This window comes from Notamacropus eugenii, chromosome 2, assembly GCF_028372415.1.
Source record: "Notamacropus eugenii isolate mMacEug1 chromosome 2, mMacEug1.pri_v2, whole genome shotgun sequence".
Lineage (NCBI taxonomy): Eukaryota > Metazoa > Chordata > Mammalia > Diprotodontia > Macropodidae > Notamacropus > Notamacropus eugenii.
In genome coordinates, this window is record NC_092873.1 from 50,578,241 (window position 1) to 50,596,283 (window position 18,043).

General features: G+C 46.9%; 1 protein-coding gene and 1 long non-coding RNA gene across 3 annotated transcripts in view; one reads left to right on the forward strand and one right to left on the reverse strand.

Moving 5' to 3' along the window:
* The window catches only part of POM121C (POM121 transmembrane nucleoporin C), a 16,303-nt gene extending 8,263 nt beyond the window's left edge, over window positions 1-8,040 (reverse strand). The window contains exons 1-5 of the mRNA XM_072640233.1: window positions 7,663-8,040; window positions 6,253-6,459; window positions 5,571-5,729; window positions 4,124-4,204; window positions 3,397-3,568 (exon numbers count right to left, since the gene is read on the reverse strand). Of these exons, the coding sequence (XP_072496334.1) occupies window positions 3,397-3,568; window positions 4,124-4,204; window positions 5,571-5,729; window positions 6,253-6,459; window positions 7,663-7,772 (729 nt within the window). The 5' untranslated portion in view covers window positions 7,773-8,040. The remainder of the gene's footprint in view (window positions 1-3,396; window positions 3,569-4,123; window positions 4,205-5,570; window positions 5,730-6,252; window positions 6,460-7,662) is intronic.
* Window positions 7,674-17,021, forward strand: LOC140525144 (uncharacterized). 2 transcript variants are annotated; one of them, XR_011973941.1, is made up of 4 exons: window positions 7,674-7,760; window positions 10,931-11,071; window positions 14,644-14,703; window positions 15,039-17,021. It is a non-coding gene; the product is annotated as an uncharacterized lncRNA (long non-coding RNA). The 2 variants fall into 2 exon arrangements; XR_011973940.1 differs by lacking the exon at window positions 7,674-7,760 and adding an exon at window positions 8,489-9,055.
* The last annotated feature ends 1,022 nt before the right edge of the window (window positions 17,022-18,043 follow it).

Consider the following 18,043-nt stretch of genomic DNA (forward strand, 5'->3'; position numbering starts at 1 on the left):
AAGTGTGGGAGAACAAGGAAACAACAACAACAAAAAGCATTCCACCATAAAGAGCTAGTACGGTGCCAGGGATGTCCACGACACAAACCCAGAAGACAGGGACTCTAAGCAAATACCCACTAACAAACCTCAAAGAAAAGCACAGCTTGGGCACAAAATTCAACTAGATTTTCTGAAAGAGTTATGAAGCAAGAAGTTAAAACATGTTTTTCCAAATAGAATGAGAGCGCCTGAAGAAAAAACTGCAAAAGAAACGAGAGTTAAAGAAAGAACTGGAAAGGGATTTAACAGTTTGGCACGAGGTAAAAAACCTACCCAAGCAACAAACTTCCTCAGAATAAGAATGGACCAAAAAGAAATCAATGACTCCATGAGAGTCTGAGACAAAGACTGGGAATGGTTCTATTATATTTCAATGATTTTGAAAGAAGAAAGAAAACAAAGTGGGAGAGGGATACACAAGGAAGGAAAAGAGAAGAAAGGCTAAGGAAAATTATCTCATATAATCATGTCTACACACAAATCTATGCAAAGAAGATGACAGCAGGGAGTGGGTGACACTTGAACCTCACTCTCAAAGGAGGGAAAAACATGTATGCACACTGGCCAGAGAGGTAAAGTAGCAAGAGAGAGACGGGTGAATTGGAGGGAGGGCAGATCAGTCCTAGGTAAAACAAATGCTAAGGATGTGCAAAAATGTTTACAGCAGCAGGTTCCATGATGGCAAAGAACCGGAAACTGAGGGGATGCCTATTAATTGGGGAATAAAGTCACGGTTTATGAGTGTGATGGAATACTATTGTGTTGTAAGAAATGATGAAGGAGTTTGTTTCAGAGAAACCTGGGAGGACCTGTATGAACTGATGCAAAGGGCAGCAAGTCGAATCAGGAGAACAATTTATACAATGGTAACTGCTGTAAAGATGAGTCACTGTGAAAGGCTTAGTAACTGATCTGCGTAATGACTAACGATGAAACATGCTACCTAATTCCCAACAGAGATGAATGTAGCGAGTTTCCCTTTAGTAGAGATCTCCAAGCCAAAGCTAGAGGACCACTTGTCAGGGGTGCTGTGGAGGGTTCTGCTTGATTAGGTGCAGGCTAGAATACACGGCCTCCACAAACGTCAGTGTCTGACCCACTCACACAACAAGCCTGCAACTTCAAGCATGTGTGTTGTGGAGAGGGATAAAATGATGTTTAATGGTTGTCTAATTTATAGGATTATATACCATGCCCCTACATCACAAGGCTATTTTTAAAGTCAGGTGACAGTGTGGAAAGTGATTAAAACACACATGTATACACAAGTGCATTATAGTCATTTACCATACACGTACACACAACTGTTACCATTACCTCATCTCATACTTTCAAACATTTCCTATTCTAACTTCCACCCCCAAAACATCTTATGAAAACTATGAAAAATTCCCTAACAGGAAGAAGGGAGGCCATTGAGACTGCTTCTAGAAAAGATACATCATTTAGTAAATGTCTTCTCTCTATAGTTTTTTTATGTAGCATAATTATAATTGAGTAAGAAGGATATTCTTACTAAAAAAATCTGTAATTAGCTATTTATTTTTTGCGTTTTACAAACAGGATGTTGAGAGGTGATTCTAAGGTAAGACAAAGAATGTCTTGGTTTCAAAGTTGTGACATTAATCTGGGCTTAGAAAAAGTTAAGTCCTTTAAGAACTCGCATTGCATTACCAAATACACATTGATTTAGTAGGGTTTCATCATTGTTAATGATGCTCCAACATAAATTTTAGGAAGTTATCAAGTGAAACAACAAATTCAGAAGGAGGTAGGAAAGAACATTGGTATTTTAAGACTAAATGAAAATAGCAATTTGCTTAATTAGGACTTTGGCAGAACTAAAACGCTTCCTAGTCTTCCTCAGTCTAAGCCAGAAAAGGCTACAATTAAGACCATTTGCAAATCACTACTTACAGCAAAAAAAGAACCGTCGCCTATAATCAGTGGGACTATGCCATTTATTTCTTTTTAAAAAAAAATATCCTTCCAAAGATAAGTCTCATTATGAAAGGATTCCCTTTTACTTCATTCTCCCTAAATGGATGACCAATTACTGGATATGTTACAACAAAGATTCCTATTTGCGTATGATTTGAATTAAATGACTGTTCAGGTCGTTCTCCCAACCCTCAAATTCTGTGAAAACAACAACAGAAATATTCCTTCCCTTACTCATCTTTCAGGGTGGTCATGAGGAAAATGGACTTCAGTAAGTGGGAATTGGGCCCACGGGTGAATTTTTATTTTCATTGTTGTTTTTGTTGCCATGTACAATTTTGGGGATGAGATGGAGGAGTTAAACTTCAAAACAGATGCTGAGATCACTGTGCAAAGATAACTAGGAAGAAAAAATAAAGTGAGAGATGGTGACAAATAGTGTAAAAGCAGCAATGGGAACCTGAATGAAGAATTAATGTGAATTAAGAGTCAAGGAAAAATGGAATGGTTTCTAGTGGAGAGTGCTGGAAAGGATTTCATTTCCTCAGGAGAAAGCCCCCTTTCAAGTTAATGCAAGAAGGTGGAAGAAACGTTTGAGAAAATACTCAAGGATGTACGTAGGTTTACTTGGAGTAGACACCGAAGGCAGAGAAATTAGGAAGGTTCCATGAGTGATGGAGTGGGAGGAGGCAGACTGGAGCAGTGTATTAGTGACTATGACAGAGCCTTGAAAGTGGACAGAAGCTAACAGAGGGAATGCTTTGGAAAAATTAACCTGTCTTAAGGTTCTAGTTAGAATTTCTGTGAGCTCCAGAAGTCCTCCCAGACTGCACTCCCCAGCCAAGATCTGGGGTTCCCTAACTAAGCCTAACCAGAGAACTTCTTAGGGCCTTGGAAATTAAACAGAGCGATAATGGAATAGAATTAGTAAGTCAGAAAAAGTCAAAGATCACTCAAGTCCACATTCAGCAATGTATTTCATGCCTAGTCTATTTTTAGGGTCATTGTGACAGGAAGATTACATTCTAGACTACTTCAAAAGACCATTCCAATAATTAAATCTGAATAAAGAGATCAGTCTTAACATGTACCTTACATAACTCATACTTACCTTCTCCCAGTCCTTTTGTTTTTTGAGATTAACAGGAAACTGAGTCACCTGTGCTACTTTCTAAATACTCTAAAATACACTTTCTAAAGAATCTTAATTTATATATCCCCACACTGAACCCTAGGAAAACCTTTCCTTTATCAATAATAGCAATTTCTTAGTCTCTCAGTTCTGAAATTAGGAGTTTCACAAAAGGACAGACTCATCTTTCAACAGGCGAAAGCTGAACAGCATGGAGCAGCTGCCATTCTTGTTCACCAACCTCAAACCCTACCAAAGGTCTGTCACCCTCAAGGCAGTACCTGTGACAAACCCCTGGTGGAGCTGTAGGAGCTGGTGATGGCGTTTCGGATGGAGCTGGGGATGCCCCCTGGGGAGGCACTGGTCAGAGAGCTGGTGGAAGAGGTTCGGGATCTCTTGTTCAAGTTATCCTCCAAACACTGGGAAGTGAGGCTTCTCTTCAGAGATCCGGGCCTAGTGGGAGGACAAAGGCAGTCAGGCATCTCTTGGAAAGTGACGTTTCTCAAGGCTACCTCTAACATGGCCATGGCTTCTATCTTCATGTAACCCAGGAGAAGGAAGTATGCTAATGTGATTGCTAACAATTCAGCTAGGCAGAGTTATGAAAATAAACTGGAAATATGAGGAAGATCTAAGTATTTGGAACTTAACCCAGTTTAAGGCTCCAAGGGTGACAGATTTGACCCTGAACCAACATGATAAGCAAAGAGAAATAGTTACTGGGTAATTCTTTTTTTCTTCTCTTTTTGGAAGGGGTAGGTGAGGCAATCAGGGTTGAGTGACTTGTCCAAGGTCACACAACTAGTAAGTGTCAAGTGTCTGAGGCTGGATTTGAACTCAGGTTCTCCTGACTCCAGGGCAGGTACCCTACTCACTGCTCTACCTAGCTGCCTCTCATTACTGGGGTGATTAATTAGGTCTGATGTTCTTAGTGAGTAGAGGTTTGGGGAGAATCGATTAGACTTGGGCTCTGTTTACCTTCTTGCTAAACATTCTACTTTTACTTACTTGGGAACAAGAGATGCTGGGGCTCCATTTGCAACCAGAGGTTCAAAAGCTGAGTGTCCACTCCCACTACTGTCATGGCGCCTGCAATGACAAAAAATCCAGTGAAACTGATTTTTCTTGGTGGTGTGCGGGGTTGGTGGTGGCGACAGAGGGTGGGCAAGGAAGATGGCAGTGATAATATTCCTATGATTTCAGGAGCTTTAAAATACCACCAAGAATTTACTTCATTCTCAATTAGGAAACTGAGTTTCTTGAACACCTGGCATGTAGATCTAATCCAAGGTGTTCATTTCTTTGACTGCTATTCTTATTGCAATAAAACTAAATCCAGTTTAGCATATTATAAAGTGTCAACTAAGCAGAGAGCACTGGGGATCCTAATGATACTTTATCCCACTCCTTTCACTTTGGGCTGTAAGGGTGGAATGTGGATGTCTCCAAAAAAACACAAAACCAAACTCCCACCAGGCCCTGCTCAGCAGACCCCAGGGCCCCTCCCTCCAGCACAGCCCTGTCCCACTGAGCCAACACTGGTGCTTTCTACTCCCCCTCTTAGAAAAGATGTCTTATAAACAGTGACTGAGCTACGGAAGCCTGGGCTCATGTGTCAATAGAAGAAGCCTGGAAACCTCACTGGGAAGGACTTTCTTGTTCCAATCCTACTGATTCAAACCTACTCTAAATTATGATGTCGTGAATTACCGCTCGCTGCATACAAGCCACAGCTCCAGGTACTTGGGCACCCAGTTTTTCCTCCATTCAAGATTATTTGAGTCAGGCTCCTGGATAAGAAGCTGAAATAGCATCAGACACTCAGCTTTGTGCTGTCTGGGACAGAGTATTTTGGCAAGGCTGGAGAGGGGAAAGCAGGGAACCTGAAGTGACTCCTCCAGGAAGCTTGCACATCTGCTACTTCCGCCCCTGCTCTGCACATAAGCTGGAGTCTTCTTCACATCCAAGACCTTATCAAATAAGCTCAAGAATGACTCACACTGCCTCAGACGGTTCTGTTTAAGCCTTTCAGAGTTCAGCATTCTTTGCCAAGGCTCGTGCCTACTATGTGACTACCTGACAGCACAGGCTAAGCTTCCTGGCATTACCTTGCCAACAGTCAGAACAAGATGACCTTGCTGGAGTCAACTCCTCTTACAATAAAATTCAGGGCCAGGGGATGGGGATGTGAGCATTGCCAACAATGCTCTTCAAGGTCCTTGGCATTATAATTCTTGATACTTAGGGGAAAGCAACAAATTATAAAAAATCCCTTTCTCATGCTGTCTCATGGAAGGCTTAAAGCTTGTGCTACCATGTCCCACCTTTAAGAGAAGGCTGAAATCAAGGAGTGATTAAGACTCAGTAAGAAGAACCAGTTCTCAGGACCCCACTTCTGCCAAACCCTAGAAGTCAGTCCCTAGGAGAATCCTGCCTGGTCCCACTGGGCTGTCACCTTCGTTTGTTTTCCTGGGCATCACAGAAGATCTGATCATCCTCCTCCACTGTCCTTTTCCGACTCTCTTTGAGTGCATTCATCACAGTCTCCTTTGCACACGGGTCTGGGGCATTACTGGATGGTGAGGGCATGGCTGAATTCACGACCTGCTCCAGCCTGCAATGGGAAGACAGGAGTCCAGAGCTACTGAGACAGACCACTATGCCACTCGGTGTAGACAGAGATCATCACAATCTACAAGCAGTGGTTACTGATTACTTAGAAGCTGAGATATCTATCGTCTGTCAATTCACAGAATAGCCAGTAGCATTTAATGATGGCCTCGAGGCCAAATGAAAAACGATCATAGTTCTAGAGCTAGAGGACCTCAGAAGCTGTCTACTCTATCCCTCTCATTTGGGAGAAAAGGAAACTGAGGCCAGTAAAATTATGAGACAAGGTCCCATATGTCTAAGTAGCAAAGGCAAGGCTTCAAGTGGGATCCTCTGACTCACAGAGAATCAGTGCTCTTCCCATCCTCCTAAGGATGCTCTGGGATCTTTGGGTCAACGCAAACTATTATCCTTTCTCTACCAATATGTTTTTTGGTCGCTTTTGCCAGATGAGCTCTGTATATGCCAGCAATACAAAGTGAGTTTCCCCTCTGAAAAACACATCAAGTTATAAGGCGCATACTCACGGGGAGCGGGGTAGATCGGGGCGAGCAATCCTCACAGTTACAGGGCTTGATACCATGTGGGAGTTTCGGGCAGAGAGCACGGTTTTCCTCTGGTAGCCTTCCCAACACACAGTGGGAAGGGTCCCCAGTGAAGAGTACTGTGCCTGCTGAATTGGGTATCTCCTCCGTGGAGCTAATGGGAATCGGTAAGGAGTAGTCAGGTGGTCCCTGGACAGAGAAGGGGGAAGATGCCATTATACCAAAGGCAGCAATTGACAAGGACCTCCATCTCTCAGGGAGACTGAGCTGTGGAGTCACAAAAACAGTTTCTGCCCTTCCTGGTGGAGTGTGACAGCAGCCTGACATCTGTCACAGTCCCACAGAAACAGAAGACTTGCAGAGCTACTGTGGGATAGGGAAAGAATGTAGCTCTCAGTGTCCTGGGGTCTTTTAGAGTGCTTTAAACTCAAACTTCAGAAAATTACCAAGAACCGTGCCTTTATTTACAAAGCTCTTTTCAACATGCATTAGTTCTTTGTATCTCTTTTCTGGAAAATAAGAATTTTAAAACGTGTGTGTGGCTATTTTATACTATAATACCTGTTTTCATACTTATTGCTTTTCTTTGTAAAACCCCAACACGTTTTTAAAAATTCACCTGTTAAGTTACAAGGGAAGAAAGCAATGATCTTAAAGAGCTGAATTTTTTTAAAAAACCAAAAAGGTTAAGTTATTTTTGATGGCAAGTATTTTATTTTATTCTTATTCTAGACCAGGGGTGGGGAACCTGCGGCCTTGGGGCCACACTTTGCCCTCCAGGTCTCTCTCTTTGACCGAATCCAAATTTCGAGGGACAAATCCCCTTAAAAGAATCTGTTCTGTAGAACTTGGGAGTCTGCACAGGATGAACTAGCAGTGGGGGTGCGGTGCTAGGAAGAGGCAGCTTTATCCCTTTGGTATCACGGCCCTTCTCCGCACTCCCTCTCTGCCTCCAACAGGGGAGACCACAGGGGACTGACAAAAGGCATCCTGGGCTCCCCCACCGGCCTGCTACCTGAGCCCCTAAGTGGGTTCCCTCCCACATTACAAGGGACGCACGACACCTGACCTGGACCTGAAGAAGCGCGTGCCTACCTCTGACTACGAAGCAAGCCCCCCCAGTGCGAAGCCTCGGTCCCCCTGACCGCAGTCTGCTCCCACCGGGTCGGCCGCGGCGGGCCAAAGGCATCCTCCTTGGGGGCTCCCACTGGCCAGAGACGAGCCCCCATCGAGGCCCGGGAACGGCTCGCCAGGGCCGCTCCCAAGGACGGGGGAGGGGGCCCCGGGTGGGGGCGGGGCGCACTGCCAGCCGGCCGAGGGACCCCCCTCCGTGAGGGGCGGGGTCTCCCTCGCAGCTGCCTCCCAGGCTGCCCCGCGGGGGCCCGGCCTTACCTGAAGTGGAGCCTGCGGGCCGGGCTCAGCAGCTGCGGCGAGAGCGCCGGGGGCGGCCGCTCCCGCCGCGGGGCCTCCGGCGGGCCCGGCTTGCCCAGGTAACCGCCCATGGGCAGCGTCTGCGCGGCGGGCCCGGGGCCCCGGAGCGGCGACTGCAGCGGGGCCCCGTTAACTGCGGCCTTGGCGGGCGGCGGGGGGCGGCGGGCCCGCGGCTGGGAGGCGGAGGAGAGGGGGCCCCGGGGCGCCTCCCGGGGGCTCAGGCCCCACCAGGCCGCGGCGGCCCCCACGCCCAGCCAGGCCAGCGCCGCCGCCGCCGGCACCAGGTACAGCACGAGGCCCAGCAGCGACAGGCCCAGCAGCGCCGCCGCGCCGCCCGGCCGGGCCCGCACCCAGGGGCCCCGGGCGCCCCCGGACGCCGCGGCCCGCCGCCGCCGCTCGTTCCGCTCGGCCCCGGCCCCGGAGCCGATCGCGGTCTCGGTCCCGGCCACAGCCCCGGCCGCCGCCGAAGCCGCAGCCGGAGACATCGCGGCTCCGCGCCGCGGGGAGGGCTTAAATATCCCAGCGTGCACCGCGCCGGCGCGCAGCGTCACGGCGTGCGCGACTCTGGCCGACGCCTGGCTCCCGCCCCCGTCCTGGCGGCGAAGTCACGCCTGGACGGGCGCCGACCTGTTGCTAGGCAACCGCGCCGAGGCTGCGGAGGAGCGCCCGGCCCGGCCCGGAGAAGGGCGGCCCCTTCCGAGCGCTAAGAGCTCGGCGCCGCCGGGCTGGCGGAGGTACGCGCACGCGCACAGGCACGTGCGCCCGCTGGGGACACCCCTCCCCCGGGGCTGACGTTACCCACCCCCACGCCCCCGATCGCAGCCTTACACGCACACACACACGCACATCACACCTTCCACGCCACATACCGCACTCACCACGCATACACCCGACATACAGCGCACACACGCATTCACACGCACGGTGGTGGGAGCCATTATTACAGAGGAGGAAACTGAGGCAAGCAAGACTAAGCGACGTGCTCCGTGATGCAGAACTAGCGAGAGCCCGGGGCCAGAGCTGAGCCGCGGTCCTGTGACCCCTGCGGTCCCGGGGGGCTTTACCCACGGAGTCCCCCGCCGTGACACACAGGGGGAACGCAGCCAACACGCACAGCCCGCGTCAGAATCCAGTCTTGCATGCCCACCCTCAGCGGGCACCCCAAACAAGCACTGCTGCGTGCCAGGTGTGGGAGGTGCACAAGTTAGAATGAAACAGCCCCTGCTCCCGAGTCACTTACGTGCTGTCAGGATACATGAGCACAGCCTCCATAGGGGAAAAGATCTGCAGTGCTGAAGCCAAAGGACATAGGCGTGTAGGCATTGACCAAACATAAAGATGGGCACTGACCAAGGTAGGATGCCTGGAGCGCTGAGAGCCTGGGGCTTGGGCAGGGTCACACCAAACATAAAGATGGGCACTGACCAAGGCAGGATGCCTGGGGCGCTGAGAGCTTGGGACTTGGGCAGGGTCATACCAAACATAAAGATGGGCACTGACCAAGTTAGGATGCGGGTCAGCCTCCTGGATGCCTGGAGTGCTGAGAGCCTGGGGCTTGGGCAGGGTCATGCCAAACATAAAGATGGGCACTGACCAAGGTAGGATGCGGGTCAGCCTCCTGGATGCCTGGAGCACTGAGAGCCTGGGGCTTGGGCAGGGTCATGCCAAACATAAAGATGGGCACTGACCAAGTTAGGATGCGGGTCAGCCTCCTGGATGCCTGGAGCGCTGAGAGCCTGGGGCTTGGGCAGGGTCATGCCAAACATAAAGATGGGCACTGACCAAGGTAGGATGCGGGTCAGCCTCCTGGATGCCTGGAGCGCTGAGAGCCTGGGGCTTGGGCAGGGTCATGCCAAACATAAAGATGGGCACTGACCAAGGCAGGATGCCTGGGGCGCTGAGAGCTTGGGACTTGGGCAGGGTCATACCAAACATAAAGATGGGCACTGACCAAGGTAGGATGAGGGTCAGCCTCCTGGATGCCTGGAGTGCTGAGAGCCTGGGGCTTGGGCAGGGTCATGCCAAACATAAAGATGGGCACTGACCAAGGCAGGATGCCTGGGGTGCTGAGAGCTTGGGACTTGGGCAAGGTCATACCAAACATAAAGATGGGCACTGACCAAGGTGCCTGGAGCGCTGAGAGCCCGGGGCTTGGGCAGAGTCACACCAAACATAAAGATGGGCACTGACCAAGGTAGAATGCGGGTCAGCCTCCTGGATGCCTGGAGCGCTGAGAGCTTGGAACTTGGGCAGGGTCATATCAAACATAAAGATGAGCACTGACCAAGGTAGAATGTGGGTCAGCCTCCTGGATGCCTGGAGCACTGAGAGCCTGGAACTTGGGCAGGGTCATGCCAAACACTAGGTGATTGCTGCTGGCTTTTGGAGGGGTGAAGCCCAAGCATTGAGGGGATCAGGAAAGGCTTATAGGGCACTGAGACCATGTTTGGTAGACAAACAGCACACATGTCCCTTACTGCATTCACACCTCAAACGCTAAACAGAGCATACGTACTGTACACATCACGTAAAACACACCCAGTGTGTTATAGCAGTCCTAGCGCACACATACACATTTACACACACACCACACTCACCCTATATATAACACCCCACACTCACCATGCATAACATGTTGCACACTTCAGACATCACAGAGCAAACACATAGTGCTAATTCCATTTCTAAGCCTCAATACTCACCAAGCTATGCCCAACCATTCTCCAGTAGTGGCCTCCTTTCCTCTTGCTCCTCCCATTTATCAACCAATTACATTTCATCACTGGCATTCACAGATTCATGGAGTGGGTAGCTTCTCTACCAGCATCTAGCGCAGTCTCGCCTCTTCAAGAGTTCCCTTACCTAAAAGATTCATCACCTATCGCAAATATGGCAATGAATCTCTTCCAGCTCAGGGAGGCTGGTGGTCCTCAAACAATGTATATTTGATTCTGGATGTGACTGGGAGCCACTGGAGTTTACTGAATGAGGTTGAGGAGTGGGAATGATGTGGTCAAATCTTCCTTTTAAGACAATAATGTTGATAGCTCTGTGGAGGTTGGCTTGGTACTTGGAGACTTGTCAATGAAAATATTAATGCAGTGGTCCAGGTGAGTAGGAAGTAAGGATGTAAACTAAAAGTGGTAGCAGGGTGAGTGAAGAAAAGAAGGGAGTGTGTGTGTGTGTTGCTTCAGGACCAAACAAACCAATCCCTCCTCTCCCTTGGCAGCTCTTTGAATACTTGAATGAGAACCACAGAATCCTTTAGCTGGAAATGGAGAGATCTCATGGCCCACCAAGCACCTGGACAGGACTTCCTTCTACAACATCCCCTGGCAAGAATCATTCCGTCTTCAATAAGAGAGCTCAGGTAAGGCAGAATCTGTTGCTTCCTGCAGTGGTTCAGTCTACTTTTCAATAGCTCTATTCAGAAAATTTCCCTTAAATCAAGTCTAAATTTATCATTAAAACTTCCACCTGTTGGTCCTGGTTCTGCTGTCTAATGCCAAGCATTTCCCAGATATCACTTCAGGTAATTGAAAATAGCTCCCATGTCCTCTTCCTAAGTCTTCCCTTCTACAGGCTCAGACTTCACAATGGCACCCATCCCCCAGTCATTCAACAACCATTTATTAAGTGCCAACTCTGTACTGGGCCCTGAGACCGCAAATGTAGAAGTATGACATCGCTTGTACTCAGGGAGCTGGCATCCTCCTCTCACCATCCTGGATCCCCTTTCTCTGAACCCTTCTTGACTTGTCAGCCTCCATATTAAAAGATGGAACCCAGGACTAAGCCCAAGATTCAGAAGTGTTCTTGACCCTATGCCTCTTCTCATGTGGCCTCAAATCATGTGACTGCTGGGTCCCATTGTTGATAGATATTATTAGCAACTCCTGACAATAGACCCAGCAACTGCTGTGTCCCCTTGCATGAATAACTACAGTATGGTGAACTCTGGAAAGGTCTGTACCAGAAGGATCCTGGCGGCTTTAGTGAAGGGCACTTCTGCCCTGAACAAGCCTGACCTTTCTTTACCTGCCTTATGGCACTGACCCATTCCCCTTTGCCTTCCTCAAGTCTAAGTGAGAAGGGGTACAATGTCTTATTGTTAGGTAGGCTCTTGATGGTGAGAAAAGGAGGCCATGTTTGCCCTCTCCCTTGACCCTTTGGCATGTGATGATGCCATTATGTTGACTTGACTCTCTCTCCTTTATTGAAGATAATGCTCTTCAAGATCATTTACGTTCACCTTCACCTGCACAATAACATCTTGAAGGCATGGAAAGAAATGACAGCGGCCTGAGATCATACATCAGGCTACTTTACCTTTTTGTGGGCTATGAACCCCACTGGTGTCCATCTGGTGAAATCTATGGATTCCTTCTCAGAATCATGTTTTTAAATGAATAGAATTTAAAAAATACATAGGATTAAAAAGTAAACCATTTATATTGAAATATAGTTATCAAAATATTAAAGAACTCAAGTTCACAGGCCCTGGGTTAAGCCCCTTATAGACAGATGCTTTGCTCTTGGGGAAAATGTAGTTAAGGGGGTAAGAGATGTCCTACCCTGCTCCCTTGGAAGCTTTTGGTTTAGTCGCACCCACCATTTGGTTATGTAACATTCAAAGATGATTTCTAAGAAGTTCAATTCTTTGCTTGGGTATTTTTTTACCATAGGACCTAAAGGGAATGGGATGGAAACTTAAAAAAAAACAAAAACCAAACCAAAACATTTGACTTTTCTAAAGACTCTTGCTTGACATGTATCTAACACCCAGATGCATACATACCCATGACCTTTTTTTTTTTAAAAAAAAAGATACTGGGCTTCAAAACTGCTTTGGTTGATCAGTCATAGATTCAGCATTGAAAGGGACCTAAGATCATTGAGTCTGATCCTTACTGAATAGGGATCCCCTCTCTCTATGTATGACAAGTGGTTGTCCAACCTTTGCTTGAAAGAATCATGCCAGGGAACTCCCTGGATCTGGAGGAAGCCTGTTGAATTTTAGGATGGTTCTGGTTGTTTGGAAGTTTCTTCCTTTCTGATGCCCAGGCTACACCTTCTACCCATTCCTCTTAGTTCTGCCCCCAAGGGACAAACAGAGCAAGCCTGATCTATTTCCCACAGGTAGCTCTTCAAATGATTGAAGACAAGTATGAGGTCCCTTCCAAGACTTCTTGAGGCAGATCCTTCAGGTGATCCTCGTACAGCCTGGGCGTCAGTTCCCTGACTATCCTAGTCTCCTCTTGGAGTATGCTTCAGTTTGTCAATATCTTAATGAAAAGGAGACTGTCACTACCCTTACTCTGGACCACTATTAATAGACACTAAGATTTTTAGCTGCTGGGTTCTCCTGTTGAGTCATGTTGAGCTGGCTGTCACTGAAAGCCCTGGATTGTTTTCACATGAATTGTTGACTCTACCATTCTGTTCTAATGTGGTTAATTTATTTGAATCCATGTGGAGAATTTTACCTTCGTCTCCATCAGATTTCATTTCCTTAGTTTTGGCCCATTATTTGAGCCTGCAGATATCATTTGAGTTTGTCACCTACCATTTTGACTCTCTTCTCTGTAGTGTGTAGCCAGCCTCATTCCCTGACCCAAGGCCCACTTGTACCCCTCTGGGTGCCCTTTTGGTCTTTGTGATGAGTACTGGGGCTCAGAATTGGGCCAGTCAGATGCAGCCCCACGTCATCACTGCCTCTTCTTTGGGGATCGGCATGCCCTAATTTTGAAACTGCTGCCTGGCCCCAATCTGAATCTTCACTTGAATTCACTCACAAATGTCTGGGGACCTGTGCACCTAACACACACCTTCAAATTACTCATACCCCCACAACTCAAACTGCGTACCAATTCATCTTCTCGGCTTCTCTGATCTCCTCCATAATTAGTCTTTCTTGATAACTCACACTACTAATCATGCACACTAAACACCAGCTCTGTTCTGGGTACATTTGAACTGTCCTTTCAATACACTGTCCAGATCCCCAAGGCTTGGTTCCTAATTTGCTACTCCAGTCGATGCCACTGCCAGAATGTTCTATTTGTCCTTTATCCCTAGAAATAATAAATCACTCTGGGCAGCTGTGAGCCCCCATGAAGCTGGGCCAAGAGTTGCTGCCTCTTTAGCCACTGGTTCCTTCTCTGACCTCAGTAGCTGTTTGCAGTCAGTCATTCAGCTAGTTCTCAAAGCCATCCAACGGGTCCTGGGTCAAGTGCCTGGCCCACATCTCTCTCTATTGTTCAGAAGGTTAGCATGGCAGACTGTCAAACAACTTTCTGAAATCCTGTTGTGTTTTATCTATAGCATTCCTTTTTGATCTAGCATTTTCTAACCCTTCCAAAAAAAGAAATGAGGCTAGTGGGTATAAGCTGTTCTTGAGAACCTCGAGCCATCTGTTAATCACAGGTACCTCCTTTTCTAAATGTGTATAAACTATCCCTTTAATAATGCATTGCTATGATTTTCCAGAAATTGAAGTCAGACTCTTTTTATTGTGAACAATACTTTTTTCCTTTTTTGAAAAATGGAGACATCAATCTCCCATTGTCCACGATCTCTCAAAGTTCACTAAAGCCAATCCAGTGGTCATGTTTGCTACTTTTTTTCAGTGATTCCTGGTGCATCTCATATGTGGCACCCGGATCCCACCAAGGGAGTCAGGTATTTGCTAGTTTTTCTGCTTGTTTTCCATATTAGACCTACCTTTCCTAATCCAAAGATCCTTCTCCCTGACAAAGAAAACTCACAGAAGAGGAGTAGAGAAGTTCTGCCATCTGCCTTCAGCCCCTCCCTCAGGACCCGCTGAGAGCTTAGCTCCTTTTTGGTGTCCCTCTTGCCTCAAGATGGTGGAAGAAGCAGTCTTACTGTTCATGACATTCCTCACTGGCTATAACTCATTTGGAGCTTTCCTTTTCTTGACAGAGCCCCAGGAGCTCAGAGTTGGAAGGGATCTTAGAGGCTGCCCAGCCTACCCCAGGCCTGGTAAGTAAGTGGTCATACTCTAAGGAGGAGGGGATTCACTCCTTCCCAAGGCAGCCTTACTTTGCTCTTGGAGAGCCTCATTTGTTGGGAAGCTTTTCCTTATTCCAAGCCTTCAGTGTTCTCTTTTCGTGGCTCCTACTCATACATTTTGGATATAAGCAGAACAAATCTTACCACCCTTCTTCCACATGATAGCCTTTCCAGTTCTAATGGGGCTGTGTCATTCAAAAATAGTGCCTTGCCTTGGACACTCTATCAGAGTTTGCTGTGCCATGTATTACAGTGATCCTCAGTTATCTAATTTTACTTCTGTCCTCTCTTCTTGGCGCTTAAAGATCTATGTTGCTCACTGAATTTCCTGTGTAGCCCTTTCTTCGTGGGATAACTTGTCCTCAGAATTCCATTCTTGAGAGTTTTTCCTCCTTTTGGGGATAACTTTTCCTGCAAAATTGGAGGCCATAGGATCCTGTCTCTGAACTGTGAAATCCTCGCTTCCAAATTCCAAGGTGAATGTCACAAATCTGCCTATAGTCTGAGAGGAAGCTACGATGTTGGTCATCCTTCATTTTTAAGAAGACCAGTGACATTGTGGGGTGATGTCTTGACTTGTGTGTGAATTGGATTTAAGTGAAACAGAGTTGCACGAAGTTGTCAGCCTCACTCTCTTTTCCAGAGTCATCAAAGTCCAATGGCAAGACAAAAGTCAAGACAAACAGTAATGGCCCAGGATGTAATGGATAACCTTGGCCTCTGTAATGCCTGACTGAGCTCTCAGTGTTCCACAGCACCTGCTTAAGCTGCCTTCATGGCTGTTGGAACAAACTGTTCTCATAGGAACATTCCACTGGAGGAAGTCTTTTCAGGATTGGGGAGACGTTAGCTTGGGGCTAACTCACTGACAAGTTTGAGGCCTGTCAGTGCCCCTCAACCTGGTTTAGCCCATTTCCTGAGATGGTTTTACTCCAAGCTTCTTGGAGCCACAAGTGCAAGTTGGTTGGCAGGTGGACACCAAAGGTGGATGAACAGCCCTGAAAAGGGTTTGGCAGCCCTTATAACAGAGAAGCTAGTTTGGGTTGGACACACCAAAATGTAATATTCCCCACTTGTATACACAGGATAAATGGATAATGAGTTGTGCTGAGAATTACCCAAGAGGAAATAGTCCAAAGTGTTCTACTGCTATCCTCATAATCTTCTGGAGAAAGAGAGGACCACCACTACCTCCCAATCCCACCCAAGCACAATGGGTGGACCACTTGTGCAGAAGGCAAAGAGTCTTACAGGATGAATAGACTTGGAGTAGGCACCATCTTCTATCACTGTGATCTCATCAGAACTGAGGAGAGCAGAGATCCACATGTGTTGTAATATGGAGTGCTTGAATTAGATAAGGGGAAGTAGAAAGTCCAAAGGAATGCATCCTAGTGCTCCTTCCATGGATTCTGGGAGGCTCTCTACCCTCCAGATAGAGGAAGAGGCCATGGGGCAGAGGGAACTTAGGAGGTATGAGCTAGGCAACTACAGGGCTGAAGTAATTTCCTAGGATTAAGAGCTTTCTGAGGCATGATGGAATGTAGGCTGGTGTGAAATGAACATTCAAAATGAACAGACAGAAGATGAAGATGGAGGGTCTGGTGTGAAGGAGAAAAGGCCAGTTTGGTCTTATTCTAGACATTTGGTAAATGTTCCTTGAGGCTGGAAAGATAGACTGGGGCCACACTGTGAAGATAGTTTGGGGTCAAGCTGTAAAAATGTTTAAAAAATCTGAACAAAGCTGGTTATATTTCATCCAAAATGACACAGAGGAACTACTTCAACCACTCAATGGAAACATGGTCGACTGTTGTGCTTAAGGAATATTGCTTCAGCAGCCATGTGTAGTATGGACTAGAGTGGAGAGAGACTTGGGATTGGAAGATCATTCAGGCTGTTGGAGTAATTGGGAAGATGAACACAAAGGCTAAGGTGATGAAGGGAAAAATGGCAGAATTTGGTAACTGATGGGAAGTATAAGGTGAAGAAGCATGAGGAGTGGAGGGTAACACCTCAGTTACATAGCTGGAAGACTGTGAAGGCTAGGGGCATCTTCAACAGCAGTGGTCAGTTGTGCTGTAAAGAGAAGAGCCTGGGCCTGGGACCAGAAGACCTGGACTTGGATAAAGACTCTGTGATCTTACGTAAATCTCTTCATCTTTCCGAACTTACTTCCTCATCTATAAAGTGGATATACATACTTACATTCCTTGCCTCACAAGACTGTTGTGAAGAAAGTATTTTATAACCTTTAAAGTTCCATATAAATAAGAGTTATTCCTTTACTTGTTTATTAGATTTACATTGCTTTGTTGGGTATGTGCTTTTTTTGTATACATGTCTCCTTCACTAGAATGCATATTCCCTTTGCTTTTGTCTGTTCCCAACACAGTACACAGAAGGTGCTTAATAAATGCTTGTTGATTAATTGATCACAAAATCTTAGTTGACCACTTCCCCCAGGGGGGCATTATTTCTACCTCAGCAGCTGGGTCTTCCTTCTTGGTCAAAATTAGGTCCAGAATCACCATTCTCTTTACCATAGTTTCTCATTTTTGAAGACTGAAATTATCCTTAAGATAAGTCATGGATTTATCAGCTGCCCTGCTTTTGGTGGAAAGAAAACTCCAACAGATAGAGGGCAGTTGGAGTCCTCCATCACACCCACTGCACACCTCCATGCTGGCATTGTGATGTTTTGTGAACTCACCTCTTCCCTCCCTTTGGTTGGCTTGTTGGCCACCACCACAACTGTATCACTTCTTACTGTCCTTTATCCTTAGCTCAAATCTAAAGCACTTTCTTCCTCTTTATGGGATCATAACCTTCTCAAATATAATGCTACACTACTACTTTCCCTTCTTTACCTAGTCTGTTTCTCATCTCAGACACTTGACACGCACTAGCTGTGTGACCTTGGGCAAGTCACTTAACCCCAATTGCCTCACCCTGGGTCATCTCCAGTCATACTGATGAATATCTGGTCACTGGATCCAGATGGCTCTGGAGGAGAAGTGAGGCTGGTGACCTGCACAGCCCTCCCTCACTCAAAACAAAATCAAGTGCAAGTCATGTCATTATATCTCTGATGGCATGGTCTTCTTCGGCAAAAGGATGAGCACACGCATTCTTTTGAACAAAGTTGACCCATCTATAGGAACATTTTTGTCATAAGTTCCATCCTCCCAAATTTCAGTGATACCTCAGTGAGGTCAGATTGACCTTCCGGCTTTAAGGTCACCTTTTTTGTTTAGTCAAAATTCATGTATCTGTATATAGACATCTGAAACTGGGGGTTTCATTGCTC